The sequence below is a fragment of the Rhinoraja longicauda genome, chromosome 17 (assembly GCF_053455715.1).
Source record: "Rhinoraja longicauda isolate Sanriku21f chromosome 17, sRhiLon1.1, whole genome shotgun sequence".
Taxonomy (NCBI): Eukaryota; Metazoa; Chordata; class Chondrichthyes; order Rajiformes; family Arhynchobatidae; genus Rhinoraja; species Rhinoraja longicauda.
This window is the reverse complement of record NC_135969.1, coordinates 39,788,622-39,802,554: the sequence shown is the minus strand read 5'-3', so window position 1 is coordinate 39,802,554 and position 13,933 is coordinate 39,788,622. Positions and strand designations below refer to the sequence as shown.

General features: G+C 46.4%; 1 protein-coding gene across 8 annotated transcripts in view; it reads right to left on the bottom strand.

Moving 5' to 3' along the window:
- Positions 1 to 327: 327 nt before the first annotated feature.
- magi1b (membrane associated guanylate kinase, WW and PDZ domain containing 1b) overlaps positions 328 to 13,933 on the bottom strand; it is a 369,840-nt gene continuing 356,234 nt past the window's right edge. For 6 of the 8 annotated variants that reach the window (XM_078414545.1, XM_078414540.1, XM_078414542.1 and 3 more), the window contains one exon: positions 328 to 2,708. In XM_078414545.1, coding sequence (XP_078270671.1) covers positions 1,936 to 2,708 — 773 coding nt within the window. In that variant the 3' untranslated portion in view covers positions 328 to 1,935. The remainder of the gene's footprint in view (positions 2,709 to 13,933) is intronic. The other 2 variants (XM_078414546.1, XM_078414549.1) reach the window with 1 other exon arrangement.

Below are 13,933 nucleotides of genomic sequence, written 5' to 3'. Positions count from 1 at the left end.
CCACCACCCTTTGTGCGGAAAAAGTTACCCCCTCAGATTCCTATTCAAACTTTACCCCCTCACCTTAATTAAACCTGCGCATTTTAAAGACCCCAATTTTCTGCCGCAACTTCAACCCTTCAACCGTATACTGATAAGAGCAGCAGTTCGGAGGTGTACATAGTCGGACAATGTCGACTGCAGGAACAGGGAAAATGCACAGAGCTTCCAAAAGGTTCGCTTTTGGGCACCTTACAGAAATGTTGCCTGGGACACGATTGAACAGTGTAAACCAGAACAAACTCATCATTGCACTCACTCACTAACATTAAACTGTTGAATTTGCATGGAAAAACTTTATTTGATAATAAAAATAGCATTCACAGACTTCTTTTGTAGCTACATATACATTGTGATCTTTCTTGGGTCGGGCTATGAATGTGGAAGCTACATGGATATATTAATAATACTACCTGGCACACCTTTACTACACTGATGCTATGTATATAGCCGCACGAGTCAAGCTATGAACAATGTCGTATTTATATATGCATAGTAGTTTATATATATATTAAAAAAAGACTTGCCCATATATTGCTTTCAATCTACACAGCAGAACATCAGGTCGAAAGCACATTTGCAAGAAAGAACACCAACTGCAGACGTGGTTTTATAATACACAGGCAAGATCACCATCAAGAAATAGAACCCTCAAACAAACAAAAACTTCATAATTACTGATATAGTATTCCTTTTGAAAAGAGTTTTATATACCTGAATCATTTTACTTTAAAATATGTCCCATACATCAGTTTGTTCCATTCCCGAAATATAAACACGATCACATTCCTCACAATTAGTTTTGCCATCCGTTTTTTTTCTTTAAACTCTTTTTACAGGAAAGGCATAATTTTGCAACAGGCTGTATTAATTACAATTTAAACTTTGTACACGCGATGGTCAGTCATACAATCTGTACACACAGGACCATGGCAATATCAGTGAGAGGGGCTCGCCATGCTTTGCTTTGCTTGTTGTGTTGGAGATGGGAATGTGAACAGTGCACTAAGGCACGCTGAAGCACTGAAAGCAGCAGTTTACTTTAGTGGTTCGACAATAATGAAGAGTGTCTTTCATGGCTCAGCGAGGCAGCTTCTTCCTGTATTCTCCCTCAGTACCACAGCAGACCTAACATTCTTCCTTCAGGGCAATGGTGCAGAGAAATCTTATCGAGTAAACGGCCTACTGTTACAAGTCCGTTTCTCACTTGTTTGAGCGCACTGCCTGTTTGGAGCCGATGCTCAAGTCTTTTAAGTTATTTCCTCCTTTCTTTTTTTTTCTCGAATGGTATCCCTCGATATCAGCGATGTGCATCATACTCCTCCAGCTTTAGACATCCGCCCTTCCCAATGTGCTTTAGACATCCGCTCTTCCCAACGTGCTACCAGCACGGTTTAAGCAACATCGCACCCACCAATTTCCTTTCAGAGATGCCTTAGAACGCTTTCCAAACTCATTGCGTGATATAGAAAAATATTCAGTATATCAAAACAGCAAACTGTTTCAACAAAGTGCAATAATTTTGTGCTAATGTCGTCTGGTTTCGTTACAATGTTGGAGACACCCCTTAAACTAACAAAATATCTGGCAAAGTTATCTAAAATCAATAATACAGTTAAGGCTTACATTGGGCATGTAATTCCAATACTCTTCTCCGATGATCAAACCTAGCTTGTGTTGGGCCAGGCACATTTCCCTGTTAACTTGTCCCTGACGTATGTACAGTTATTTTTGTTTGGGTTCCACTTATTCTTTTTTTTTGTTCGCATCAGTAGGCCTCTGTTTCTGTCTCTCTCTTTCAAGCCGATGATCGCTCATCACCGTTGGGGTCGTTTGAGAGAACCCATGTGGTCCTTTCGGGCGGGAACCCGACGAGTCCAGTGCATAATTCTTCATTCAGATACTAAGATCAGTGCTGTACTCCCTAAACGGCTTTCTTCTCGGTTGTGGAGACTGCCTGGGGCCCCTGGAGGAGTCATTTTTCTCCGTGTGATGCTCGTCTCTGCGCCTGGACCTGTCCTCGGCTTTACTCCGCCTCTCGGGCGACCGGTCCCTCTTTGGGTCGAGGGACTTGTGCCTCCTGCGCTCGGGCGATTGCTCCCTCCTTCTGTCGGCCCCAGCCTCGTTCTTCCAGTGGGCCGATCGTTCCCTCGTTCTCTCCGGCGGATTCTCGTTTCTCCTGCCCGGGGGCGAGTTGTCCCTCCTCCGGTCAGGCTGGTCTTCCCATCTCCTGTCCGGTGACCCCTTCCTCCTGTCGGTGGATGGCTCCTTGCGTCTGCCAAGCGATCGCCCATTCTGCTCCAGGCTGTGATCCGTCATCCTCGCTACATCCCTGCCGCTGTCGGGTGGTCTTTGGTGGTATCCATTCTCTGCTCTCCTCTCCTTCCTCTCGGGAGATCTGTCCCTTCTCCTTCCAGGTGCATTCTCTTTTCTTTTGGAAGTGTCGTCCCAGGTCTTGGTGTGGTGGTCATGGGTTGGTCTGCTGTGTTCCCTCCTGCCTGTTGGTTGCTCTTGTTCATTAACCCTTCGTTCCGAGTGCTGTGATGATTTGTGAAGTTCAGGTGGATAACTGGATTCCAGTAATGGATGAGGTCGTCTTTCTGTTAAGCGTTTCACTTCCGGTACATTTTGTGAGCCTGTTGAGGAACTGCCCCTGTCGTTGTTTGGGTCTGAAAATAAAACAAAGGATTAATTTGATTCGATTATTGATCCATCAAATTACCAATCAAGGGACATTTTTTTCTTCCCGGCTGTTATCATGCAACTGAATCATCCTACCACAACCAGAGAGCAGTCCTGGGCTACCATCTACCTTTTTGGTGACCCTCGGACTATCTTTGATTGGACTTTACTGTCTTTACCTTGCACTAAACGTTATTCCCTTTATCATGTCGCTGTACACTGTAAACGGCCCGATTGTAATCGTGCATTGTCTTTCCGCTGACTGGTTGGCACGCAACAAAAGCTTTTCACTGTACCTCGGTACACGTGACAATAAACTAAACTGAAAAAAGGAATTTCACTGTGTTATGTCACACGTGATAATAAAATATCATTCATTCATTCATTCAGCTTTCGGCGATTAGAAAAAGACCAAAATAATTAATCGCCCCCAAGATTTAACTTTGATTGCATCTGAATTTTTGATTGGACAAATACTTCACAATTCCCTTCATGAATGCCTATTTCTACAGAAAGAGTTCAATATAATCAAGTGCATTATTTTTCACTGTAAAATCATAGTAAATGAACACAAGTCTGAAGTAGGGCTTCGAGCCGAAACGTCACCCATTCCTTCTCTCCTGAGATGCTGCCTGACCCGCTGAGTTACCCCAGCATTTTGTGTCTACCCAGCTCTATTACTAGCCGGGCAACATGGCAGCAATATAAAACGACAAGTTAGCCAGCAAATGACCCAATTAGTAAAACAAACTAGAGCACATTCAAAATCACATTCTGAAATTAAACTCTCCCATCTGTTGTCTAAACATTGGGCTCAATTGACGTTTACAAACCATTTAAATTTCAATCTCCTAATGGACACTGTCTGAACGGTTGCAATAGGCCACTGTGATGTAAGCACTACCTATTGGCTTTCCATCTGTAAGAATGACAGCGGACAATTGGAAATCTCCTTCCGCGCTCCGGATTAATTTTGACGTCAGTCGCTGGCAACATGTTCCTTTCCCAAAGAGGACATTTATTTTCACTGATCAATAATCTGCTTGATATAAATGCCAGACACTTCTTCTTATCGTGTCCACACATGCTACATATTGTGTTTCAGCCAAAACCGAACGCAACTCTTCACAATATCATTGCTCTCTGTGAGGTCCACAGCTTTGCATTGGTGCTCCAATAGAGGACATCTCAATAGGTGCTCCACGGTTTGTGGTTCAGTGCCACATATGCAGATAGACAATAGACAATAGGTGCAGGAGGAGGCCATTCGGCCCTTCGAGCCAGCACCGCGATTCAATGTGATCATGGCTGATCATTCTCAATCAGTACCCCGTTCCTGCCTTCTCCCCATACCCCCTGACTCCGCTATCCTTAAGAGCTCTATCTAGCTCTCTCTTGAATGCATTCAGAGAATTGGCCTCCACTGCCTTCTGAGGCAGAGAATTCCACAGATTCACAACTCTCTGACTGAAAAAGTTTTTCCTCATCTCCGTTCTAAATGGCCCACCCCTTAGTCTTCAGTGTCTATATAACCCCACTTCTTGAGAGTCGCTTTACAACGACCGGTACCAGAAGCAGAATGCATATTTAATCCATACAATTATATAGAAACATAGAAAATAGGTGCAGGAGTAGGCCATTCGGCCCTTCGAGCCAGCACCGCCATTCAATATGATCACGGCTGATCATCCACAATCAGTACCTCAGAAGGCAGTGGAGGCCAGTTCGTTGGATGCTTTCAAGAGAGAGCTGGATGGAGCTCTTAAGGATAGCGGAGTGAGGGGGTATGGGGAGAAGGCAGGAACGGGGTACTGATTGAGAGTGATCAGCCATGATCGCATTGAATGGCGGTGCTGGCTCGAAGGGCTGAATGGCCTACTCCTGCACCTATTGTCTATTGTCTATTGTCTATTGTCTATAATACCCTGTTCCTGCTTTCACCCCATCTCCCTTCATTCCGTTAGCCCTTAGATCATTATCAATCTTTAACTTAAAACAATTCAAATGGATGACATGGAATTATGTTTAGTTTAGTTTAGTTTAGAGATACAGCACGGACACAGGCCCTTCGGCCCACCGAGTCCGCGCCGACCAGCGATCCCCACACATTAACACTATCCTACACACATTAGCGACAATTTATACTTTTACCAAGCCAATTAACCTACACCCTCGCACGTCTTTGGAGTGTGGGAGGAGGCCGAAGATCTCGGAGAAAACCCATGTGGTCGCGGGGAGAACGTACATACTCCGTACAGACATCGTCTGTGGTCGGGATCGAACCCGGGTCTCTGGGTCTGTAAGGCAGCAACTCTACCGCTGCACCACCTTGCCGCAGTGATAAACAATGCGGCTGGATTTGCCCCAGTCCCACCTCTCTTTACCACCTTTCTCTCCCCTACTCCACCTGTCCGAAGAAGGGTCCCGTCCTGAAACCTGGTCCACCCATTCCCTCACAGGTGCTGCCAGACCCGCTGAGTTCCCCCACCAATTTTTGTTGTACTCAGGATTTCCACATCTGCAGTTCCTTGTGCCTCCGACCTTCACTTCACCTTTTTTGCCTGAATACAGACTCCCAAAACAGGCACTCTACCCCAAGAGACTTCACGAGGGACAGGTTAAATCTTTGAGGATGTTCTCAATGCTACGCTCTCATCAGTTTGCAAGGATTTATGGCCCTTGCCCACTCAAAATGGAGAAAGAGCATCCAGGATTTACTATCAACCTTGAGCGTCCTTGCTGGAAGCACAAGGAGGCCTCGGTGAAAGTACCAATCCATTCACTCTGTCAAGCACCAACCGTTCCACCAGCAGCAGAACTTGGAGGTCCCACATTGGTGCCATCAGCCTCACAACCCACAGAATTATAGACACATAGACAATAGGTGCAGGAGGAGGCCATTCGGCCCTTCGAGCCAGCACCGCCATTCATTGTGATCATGGCTGATCATCCACAATCAGTACCCCGTTCCCGCCTTCTCCCCATACCCCCTGACTCTGCTATCATTAAGAGCTATATCTAGCTCTCTCTTGGGAAGTATGCAGAGAATTGGCCTCCACTGCCTTCTGAGGCAGAGAATTCCACAGCTTCATAATTCTCTGAGTGAAAAAGTTCTTCCCCATCTCCATTCCAAATGGCCTATCCCTAATTCTGAAACTGTGGGCCCTGGTTCGGGACTTCCCCAACATCGGGAACATGTTTCCTGCCTCTAGCGTGTCCAATCCCTTAAGAATCTTAAATGTTTCTTTAAGATCCCCTCTCAAGAGGGGGGATCTTATAGAAACTTACAACATTCTTAAGGGGTTGGACAGGCTAGATGCAGGAAGATTGTTCCCAATGTTGGGGAAGTTCAGAACAAGGGGTCATAGTTTAAGGATAGGGGGGAAGTCTTGTAGGACCGAGATGAGAAAGTTTTTTTTCACACAGAGAGTGGTGAATCTGTGGAAATTCTCTGCCACAGAAGGTAATTGAGGCCAGTTCATTGGCTATATTTAAGCGGGAGTTAGATGTGGCCCTTGTGGCTAAAGGGATCAGGGGGTATGGAGAGAAGGCAGGTACAGGATACTGAGTTGGATGATCAGCCATGATCATATTGAATGGCGGTGCAGGCTCGAAGGGCCGAATGGCCTACTCCTGCACCTATTTTCTATGTTTCTATGTTTCTATCCATTTAAATTCCAGTGAATACAAGCCCAGTCGACCCATTCTTCAATACATGAATAACCCTGAACCTAAGCGCTGTACGACATTCTGCAGTAATGCATCATCTCACAGAATGGGGAAGGCATTAGTGTGGTGTGAGCCTAATAGAATAGCATACCAGAGGAGGGCCCTGTTTGAATTAGAAAGCCACAAAGGAACCGTATTTCTGTCAGGTAATTATCACTATAATTTTGCTCTTGACTGCCATGAGTTACAATGCAGCGGCAGAAACAGGTCAGGAAGTCTGTACACGTTTTCAAATGTATTGGTTCTCTCATTAACGCTGCACAATAGACCTGCGAGCTTTATTTAATCGGTACTTATTGTGAGTTATCTTGCTCCAAACGTTATTCCCTTTATCCTGTATCTGTGAAATGTGGACAGCTTGATTGTAATCATGCATAGCCATTTCGCTGACTGGATAACACGCAATAAAAAGGTTTTCACTGTGTCTTGGTACACCTGCCAATAATGAACTGGTCATAAAGTCATAGAGTGATACAGCGTGGAAACAGGCCCTTCGGCCCAACTTGCCCACACCGACCAACATGACCCATCTACACTAGTCCCACCTGCCTGCGTTTGGTCCATATCCCTGCAATCCTGCCCTATCCATGTACTTGTCTAGGAAAGAAAACTGCGGATGCCGCTTTAAAACGAAGGTAGACACAAGATGCTGGAGTAACTCAGCAGGTCAGGCAGCATCTCTGGAGAGAAGGAATGGGTGACGTTTCGGGCTTGAAGAAGGGTCTCGACCCGTTCCTTCTCTCCAGAGATGCTGCCTGACCCGCTGAGTTACTCCAGCATCTTGTGTCTAGCTTCCATGCACCCGTCTAATTGTTTCTAAAAAGTTGTAGTAGTACCTGCCTCGACTACCTCCCCTGGCAGCTCGTTCCACGCACCCACCACCCTTTGTGTGAAAAAGGTTACCCCTCCCATTAAATCTTTTCCCCTTCACCTTCAACCCATGTCCTCTGGTCCTCGATTCACCTATTCGCTATTGTATGTGTCTACCCGATCTGTTTGCGATTTTGCACACCTCCCGTGATTGTAGACACCTCTAAAAGATCGCCCCTCATCCTCCGAAATATTAATAAATTGTTTTATATTCCACAGTGATCCAGTCATGTTGTCGCTCATCATTTATAAGCACAGCGTAGATGCTGAGAAATAAGAAATGCCACTGTTCTCAGGTTCAGGGAGAGGATAACTGTTTGGCAGAGGCTGCTCGGGAACTGACTAAAAATATCCTCATAAATCCAACCGCAATTCCTTCGTGGAAATTTAGAAATTGGCATTGGAAATTGATTAAGCAAGACAGACACGCTGGGATTTTCACATTGTCAGTCAACGCACTGGGTCTTGGATTATACAGTCATCGCTGATATAGACTCGCTGCGGCTAAATTGATTGTTCTAGTAGTTATCATGATTGAATTTGTTAATTAAATTCAGTCTGAAGAAGGGTCTTGACCCGTAACGTCACCCATTCCCTCTCTCCAGAGATGCTGTCTGACCCGCTGAGTTACTCCAGCATTTTGTGATACCTCTAATTTATTCATTGGTTCATTCACTTTATAGCTTCCGGAAAAAGATGAATTAATTTGAGAGCCATCCCAATATTTACTTCCATTAAAATCATGAATTGAACACGGGGGTTCTCGGTGTGTGATGTGCTTCCAGGATTATCCTACGCCACGAGGGGAACCTCATCTACACTGAGTGTAATCTAGAAGTTTCCCCACAGGGGAGGTTTAGTTTAGTTCAGGAAGGAACCGCAGATGGAAGATAGACCACAAAATGCTGGAGTAACTCAGCGGGACAGGCAGCATGTCTGGAGAGAAGGAATGGGTGACGTCTCGGGTCGAGACCCTTCTTCAGACTGGGGAGGGAGAGGCAGAGGGAGACATAGAGATGTGGAAGGACAAGGTGTGAAAACGAGAGATCAAAGGGGATGTAGTTCAAGGAAAATGTAGAATGGATCATTGTTTGCTGAGGGGAAGGTGACAACGAGGTGTACAACCAGTAACGTTTAATCATTAGGACAGTGTAACTGGTCCGAGAACTAGGATGGGGGAGAGAAAGTGAAAGCAAGGGTTACATGAAGTTGGAGAAGTCAATAGACAATAGACAATAGACAACAGGTGCAGGAGTAGGCCATTCGGCCCTTCGAGCTACATCATTCAATGTGATCATGGCTGATCATTCTCAATCAGTACCCCGTTCCTGCCTTCTCCCCATACCCCCTGACTCCGCTATCCTTAAAAGCTCTATCTAGCTCTCTCTTGAATGCATTCAGAGAATTGGCCTCCACTGCCTTCTGAGGCAGAGAATTTCACAGATTCACAACTCTCTGACTGAAAAAGTTTTTCCTCATCTCCGTTCTAAATTGCCTACCCCTTATTCTTAAACTGTGGCCCCTGGTTCTGGACTCCCCCAACATTGGGAACATGTTTCCTGCCTCTAACATGTCCAACCCCTTAATAATCTTATACGTTTCGATAAGATCCCCTCTCATCCTTCTAAATTCCAGTGTATACAAGCCTAGTCGCTCCAGCCTTTCAACATACGACAGTCCCGCCATTCTGGGAATTAACCTAGTAAACCTACGCTGCACGCCCTCAATAGCAAGAATATCCTTCCTCAAATTTGGAGACCAAAACTGCACACAGTTCTCCAGGTGCGGTCTCACTAGGGCCCTGTACACTGCAGAAGGACCTCTTTGCTCCTATACTCAACTCCTCTTGTTATGAAGGCCAACATTCCATTGGCTTTCTTCACTGCCTGCTGTACCTGCATGCTTCCTTTCAGTGACTTATGCACTAGGACACCCAGATCTCGTTGTAAGTCAATGTTCATACCGCTGGGGTGTAAGCTGCCCAAGCAAAATACGAGGTGCTGGTCCTCCAATTTGCATTGGCAGCACTCTGACAGTGGAGGAGGCCCAGAACAGAAAGGTTGGTGTGGGAATGAGAGGGATAGTTAAAGTGTTTAGCAACTGGGAGATGGGTTAGGTTAAGGCGGAGTGAGGGCAGGTGTTCAGCGAAACGATCGCCGAGCCTTTCGCTTGGTCTGGCCGATATACACACCTGGAACAGCGGACGCTGTAGATGAGGTTGGAGGAGGTGCAAGTGAACCTCTGCCTCACCCGAAAGGACTGCCGAATGTTCCATATGAATAATGCCAAATAACACAAGAGAAAGCTTGCATCGTTCATAGACAATAGGTGCAGGAGTAGGCCATTCGGCCCTTCGAGCCAGCACCACCATTCAATATGATCGTGGCTGATCATTCACAATCACATTCACCCCGTTCCTGCTTTTCCCCCCATATCCCTTGATTCCGTTAGCCCTAAGAGCAAAATCTAACTCTCTCTTGAAAACATCCAGTGAATTGGCCTCCATAATGGCTGATTCGTTCAGAGAGGTATTATCCATCAGCTTAGCAAAGCTAGTTGACTTCAGCACAAGCATCTTGGCTGGTACTTTAGTACAATGGTATTCTGCAGTTCTAATCTGCTGCCTCTTGGATGAGATGTTAACCCTGGCCCTGGGATAAGCAGTGTGAATAATTCTCTTGGTCTATGGCCCTCTTGCTGGATGGGGACTTAAAACCGCTGACGTCACTACCTTCAAGAGCAAGGGAGTTATTCATCCTAAATCCACATTACTGGGAACAGATCATCTTTGCTGGCTGTAGGGGCCTTAATTGAGCCAAATGGGTTCCGACGTTACCTGGATTGCACATGTAATTCACAAGTACATTGTCGGCTATAAAATGCCCTAAGGTGGTATAAAGTGCTGGCAGAAATACCAAAAGCTGTCTGAAGAAGGGTCTTGACCCGAAACGTCACCCATTCCTTCTCTCCAGAGAAGCTGCCTGTCCCGCTGAGTTACTCCGGGTTTTTGGGCCTATCTTCGCTGTAAACCAACAGCTGACGAGAGGGGATCTTATCGAAACGTATAAGATTATTAAGGGGTTGGACACGTTAGAGGCAGGAAACGTGTTCCCAATGTTGGGGGAGTCCAGAACCAGGGGCCACAGTTTAAGAATAAGGGGTAGGCCTTTTAGAACGGAGATGAGGAAAAACCTTTTCAGTCAGAGAGTTGTAAATCTGTGGAATTCTCTGCCTCAGAAGGCAGTGGAGGCCAATTCTCTGAATGCATTCAAGAGAGAGCTAGATAGAGCTCTTAAGGATAGTGGAGTCAGGGGGTATGGGGAGAAGGCAGGAACGGGGTACTGATTGAGAATGATCAGCCATGATCACATTGAATGTTGGTGCTGGCTCGAAGGGCCGAATGGCCGACTCCTGCACCTATTGTCTATTGAATGGCGAGGTAGACTCGATGGGCCGAATGGCTTAATTCTGCTCCTATCACTTATGACTTTATGTTGCTGACACACAGGCCTCGGAGCTCTGGGCACTTTCTAGCTCTGCTGGGATGCACGTTTTTTCTTGTTTGTGGTATAACTGAACACCTTTTAGTAACTGATTGTGAAAAAGAGAGAAAGTGAGGTGCTCTAGATCCTCCCGCTCTCCAAGGAGCGTGTCTTGTAAATTACCCTGCTTCTTAAACTCCAAAGGTAATTAGTCCCTAGTGTGTAGGATAGCGCTAGTGTCCGGGTTGACCGCTGGCCTGCTAGGACCCGGTGGGCCGAAGGGCCTGTTTCCGTGCTGTTTCTCTAAAAGTCTAAAGAGAAAGAAGAGGATGGTGGGGAGATGGATGGAGCAACATGGGCGCAGCGGTAGAGTTGCTGCCTTACAGCGAATGCAGCGCTGGAAACTCGGGTACAATCCCGTCTAAGGGTGCCGTCTGTACGGAGTTTGCACGTTCTCCCCGTGACCTGCGTGGGTTTTCTCCGAGATCTTCCGTTTCCTCCCGCACTCCAAAGACGTGCAGGTCTGTTAATTATTGGCTTGGTCTAAATGTGAAAATTGTCCCTAGTGGGTGTAGGGTGGTGTTAATGTGCGGGGGTCGCTGGGCGGCGCGGACCCGGTGGGCCAAAAGGGCCTGTTTCCGCGCTGTATCTCTAAACTAAACTAAACTATAAACATTGAATGCTTACACTGTAACTGACAACAGATTTAGTCCGCATGTTAAGGGATCACAGGAATACAGCACAGCAGCAGGAGAAGGTACATCAAAGGAGGACTTTGTCGAACACATGATCGATACTGTGCAGGGTCAGGCAAATTAGCCTATTATTTGGATTAGTTTAGATTGGAGATACAGCTTGGAAACAGGCCCTTCAGCCCACCCAGTCCGCACAGCCCACCGAGTCCGCACCGCCCGTAAACGAGTTCAATCCTACATTCTGGGGACAATTCTGCAGAAGCCAATTAACCTGTACGTCTTTGGAGTGTGGGAGGAAACCGGAGCACCTACAGAAAACCCACGCAGGTCACGGGGAGAACGTGTAAGCTCCACACAGACTGCACCCGAGGTCGGGATCGAACCCGGGCCTCTGGCGCTGTGAGGCAGCAACTCTACCCCTTAGCCACTGTGCTGCCCCTAACATTATGGAACATAGAACAGGACATGACATGACAGCCTACAACGTCTGTGCCGAACATGATGCCAAGACCAAGTCTTATCTGCCTGCACATATCCCTCATTTCCCTGCATATCCGTGTGCCTATCCAATAATTGTCTTAAATGCCACTATTGGACTTGCCTCCATCACCACCCACACCAGCACATGCCAGCTACTCACAACCCTCTGTGTAAAACAAAACCTGCCCTGTGCATCTCCTTTAAACGTTGTCTCTCCCACTTTAAAGCTATGCCCTGTTTAATCAAGGTTCCAATTCAACGCATTCCTAACTCACTTCCTTTCATGAAAGGAAAATGCAGTGTTAGTCTTGTCAGCGTGACACTAACCATTCACTGTTAGCACCTCCATAATTGGGCCTCTGTTACTGTGAATGAATTTGGGCCCCATATCCGAGGAAGGATGTGCCGGGTCTGGAGAGGATCCAGAGGAGGCTTACAGGAATGATCCCAGGAAAGAGTGGGTCAGCATATAATGAGCGTTTGACAGCACTGGGCCTGTACTCTTATTGAAACATATAAAGTTCTTAAGGGGTTGGAGAGGCTAGATGCGGGAAGAATCTTCCCGATGTTGGGGAAGTCCAGAACCAGGGGTCACAGCTTAAGGATAAGGGGGAAGTCTTTTAGGACCGAGATGAGAAAACATTTCTTCACACAGAGAGTGGTGAGTCTGTGGAATTCTCTGCCACAGAAGGTAGTTGAGGCCAGTTCATTGGCTATATTTAAGAGGGAGTTAGATGTGGCCCTTGTGGCTAAAGGGATCAGGGGGTATGGAGAGAAGGCAGGTACGGGATACTGAGCTGGATGATCAGCCATGATCATATTGAATGGCGGTGCTGGCTCGAAGGGCCGAATGGCCTACTCCTGCACCTATTTTCTATGTTTCTATGTTACTCTCTGGAGTTTAGAAGGTTGAGGTGGGGCCTCGTTGAAGCTTACAGAATAATGAAAGGCACAGATAGAGTGGATGTGGAGAGGATGTTTCCACTGGTGGGAGAGTACAGGACCAGAGGTCACAGCCTCAGAATTAAAGGGTGCTCTTTTAGAAAGGTGATGAGGAGGAACTTCTTTAGACAGAGGGTAGTTAATCTGTGGAACTCATTGCCACAGAGGGCTGTGGAGGCCAAGTCAGTGGATATTTTTAAGGCAGAGAAAGACATATTCTTGATTGGAACGGGTGTCAAGGGTTATGGGGAGAAGGTGGGAAAATGGGATTAAGAGGCAGCGATCAGCCATGATTGAATGGTGGAGTGGACTCGATGGGCTGAATGGCCTAATTCTACTCCCATCATGTGAAGTTGTGAACAGGAGAACCATTTGGCTAGCCAATTCCATGATCTTTCATGGAAGATGCAGTGTAGAAATAGCTACCATCTATGCAAACATTCCCCAACACCTCCAAACATAATTCCATGTGGGTGATTTTGTCCTCTCTCCTTGAGTCCCTGGAGAACATGGAGGACATTTTGGGTCAAGAACCTTCTTCAAACCTCATCCCAAAACGTTGCCTAACCACGTCCTCCAGAGATGCTTCCTCAGCCGCTGAATTACTCCAGCACTTTGTGTGTGTGTATTTTTTTTTTAGCAAACCAGCGCCTGCAGTTCCTCTTGTCATCGTCTGCCAATGGCTTATTTGGGTTTGTATATTTATATAGATCGCTAATAATAAATTGAATTATTTAGGTTTCACTTGGATTCAATGCGTGGCCACGGGGAATCAAATTATGCTTATAAAGTAATAATGAGTTTTTATCCAACATACATTTGAGCAGAACACAAGATGGATATGGACCAAACGCGGGCAGGTGGGACTAGCGTCGATGGGGCACCTTGGTCGACGAGGGCAAGTGGGGCCAAAGGGTCTGTTTCTGTGCTGTATGACTCGATGACTATGAAGCATACATCAGGAGAGAGGTGGGAACAGAGCCTCAGATTGTTATTTTATTGTGCGCAGCAGTA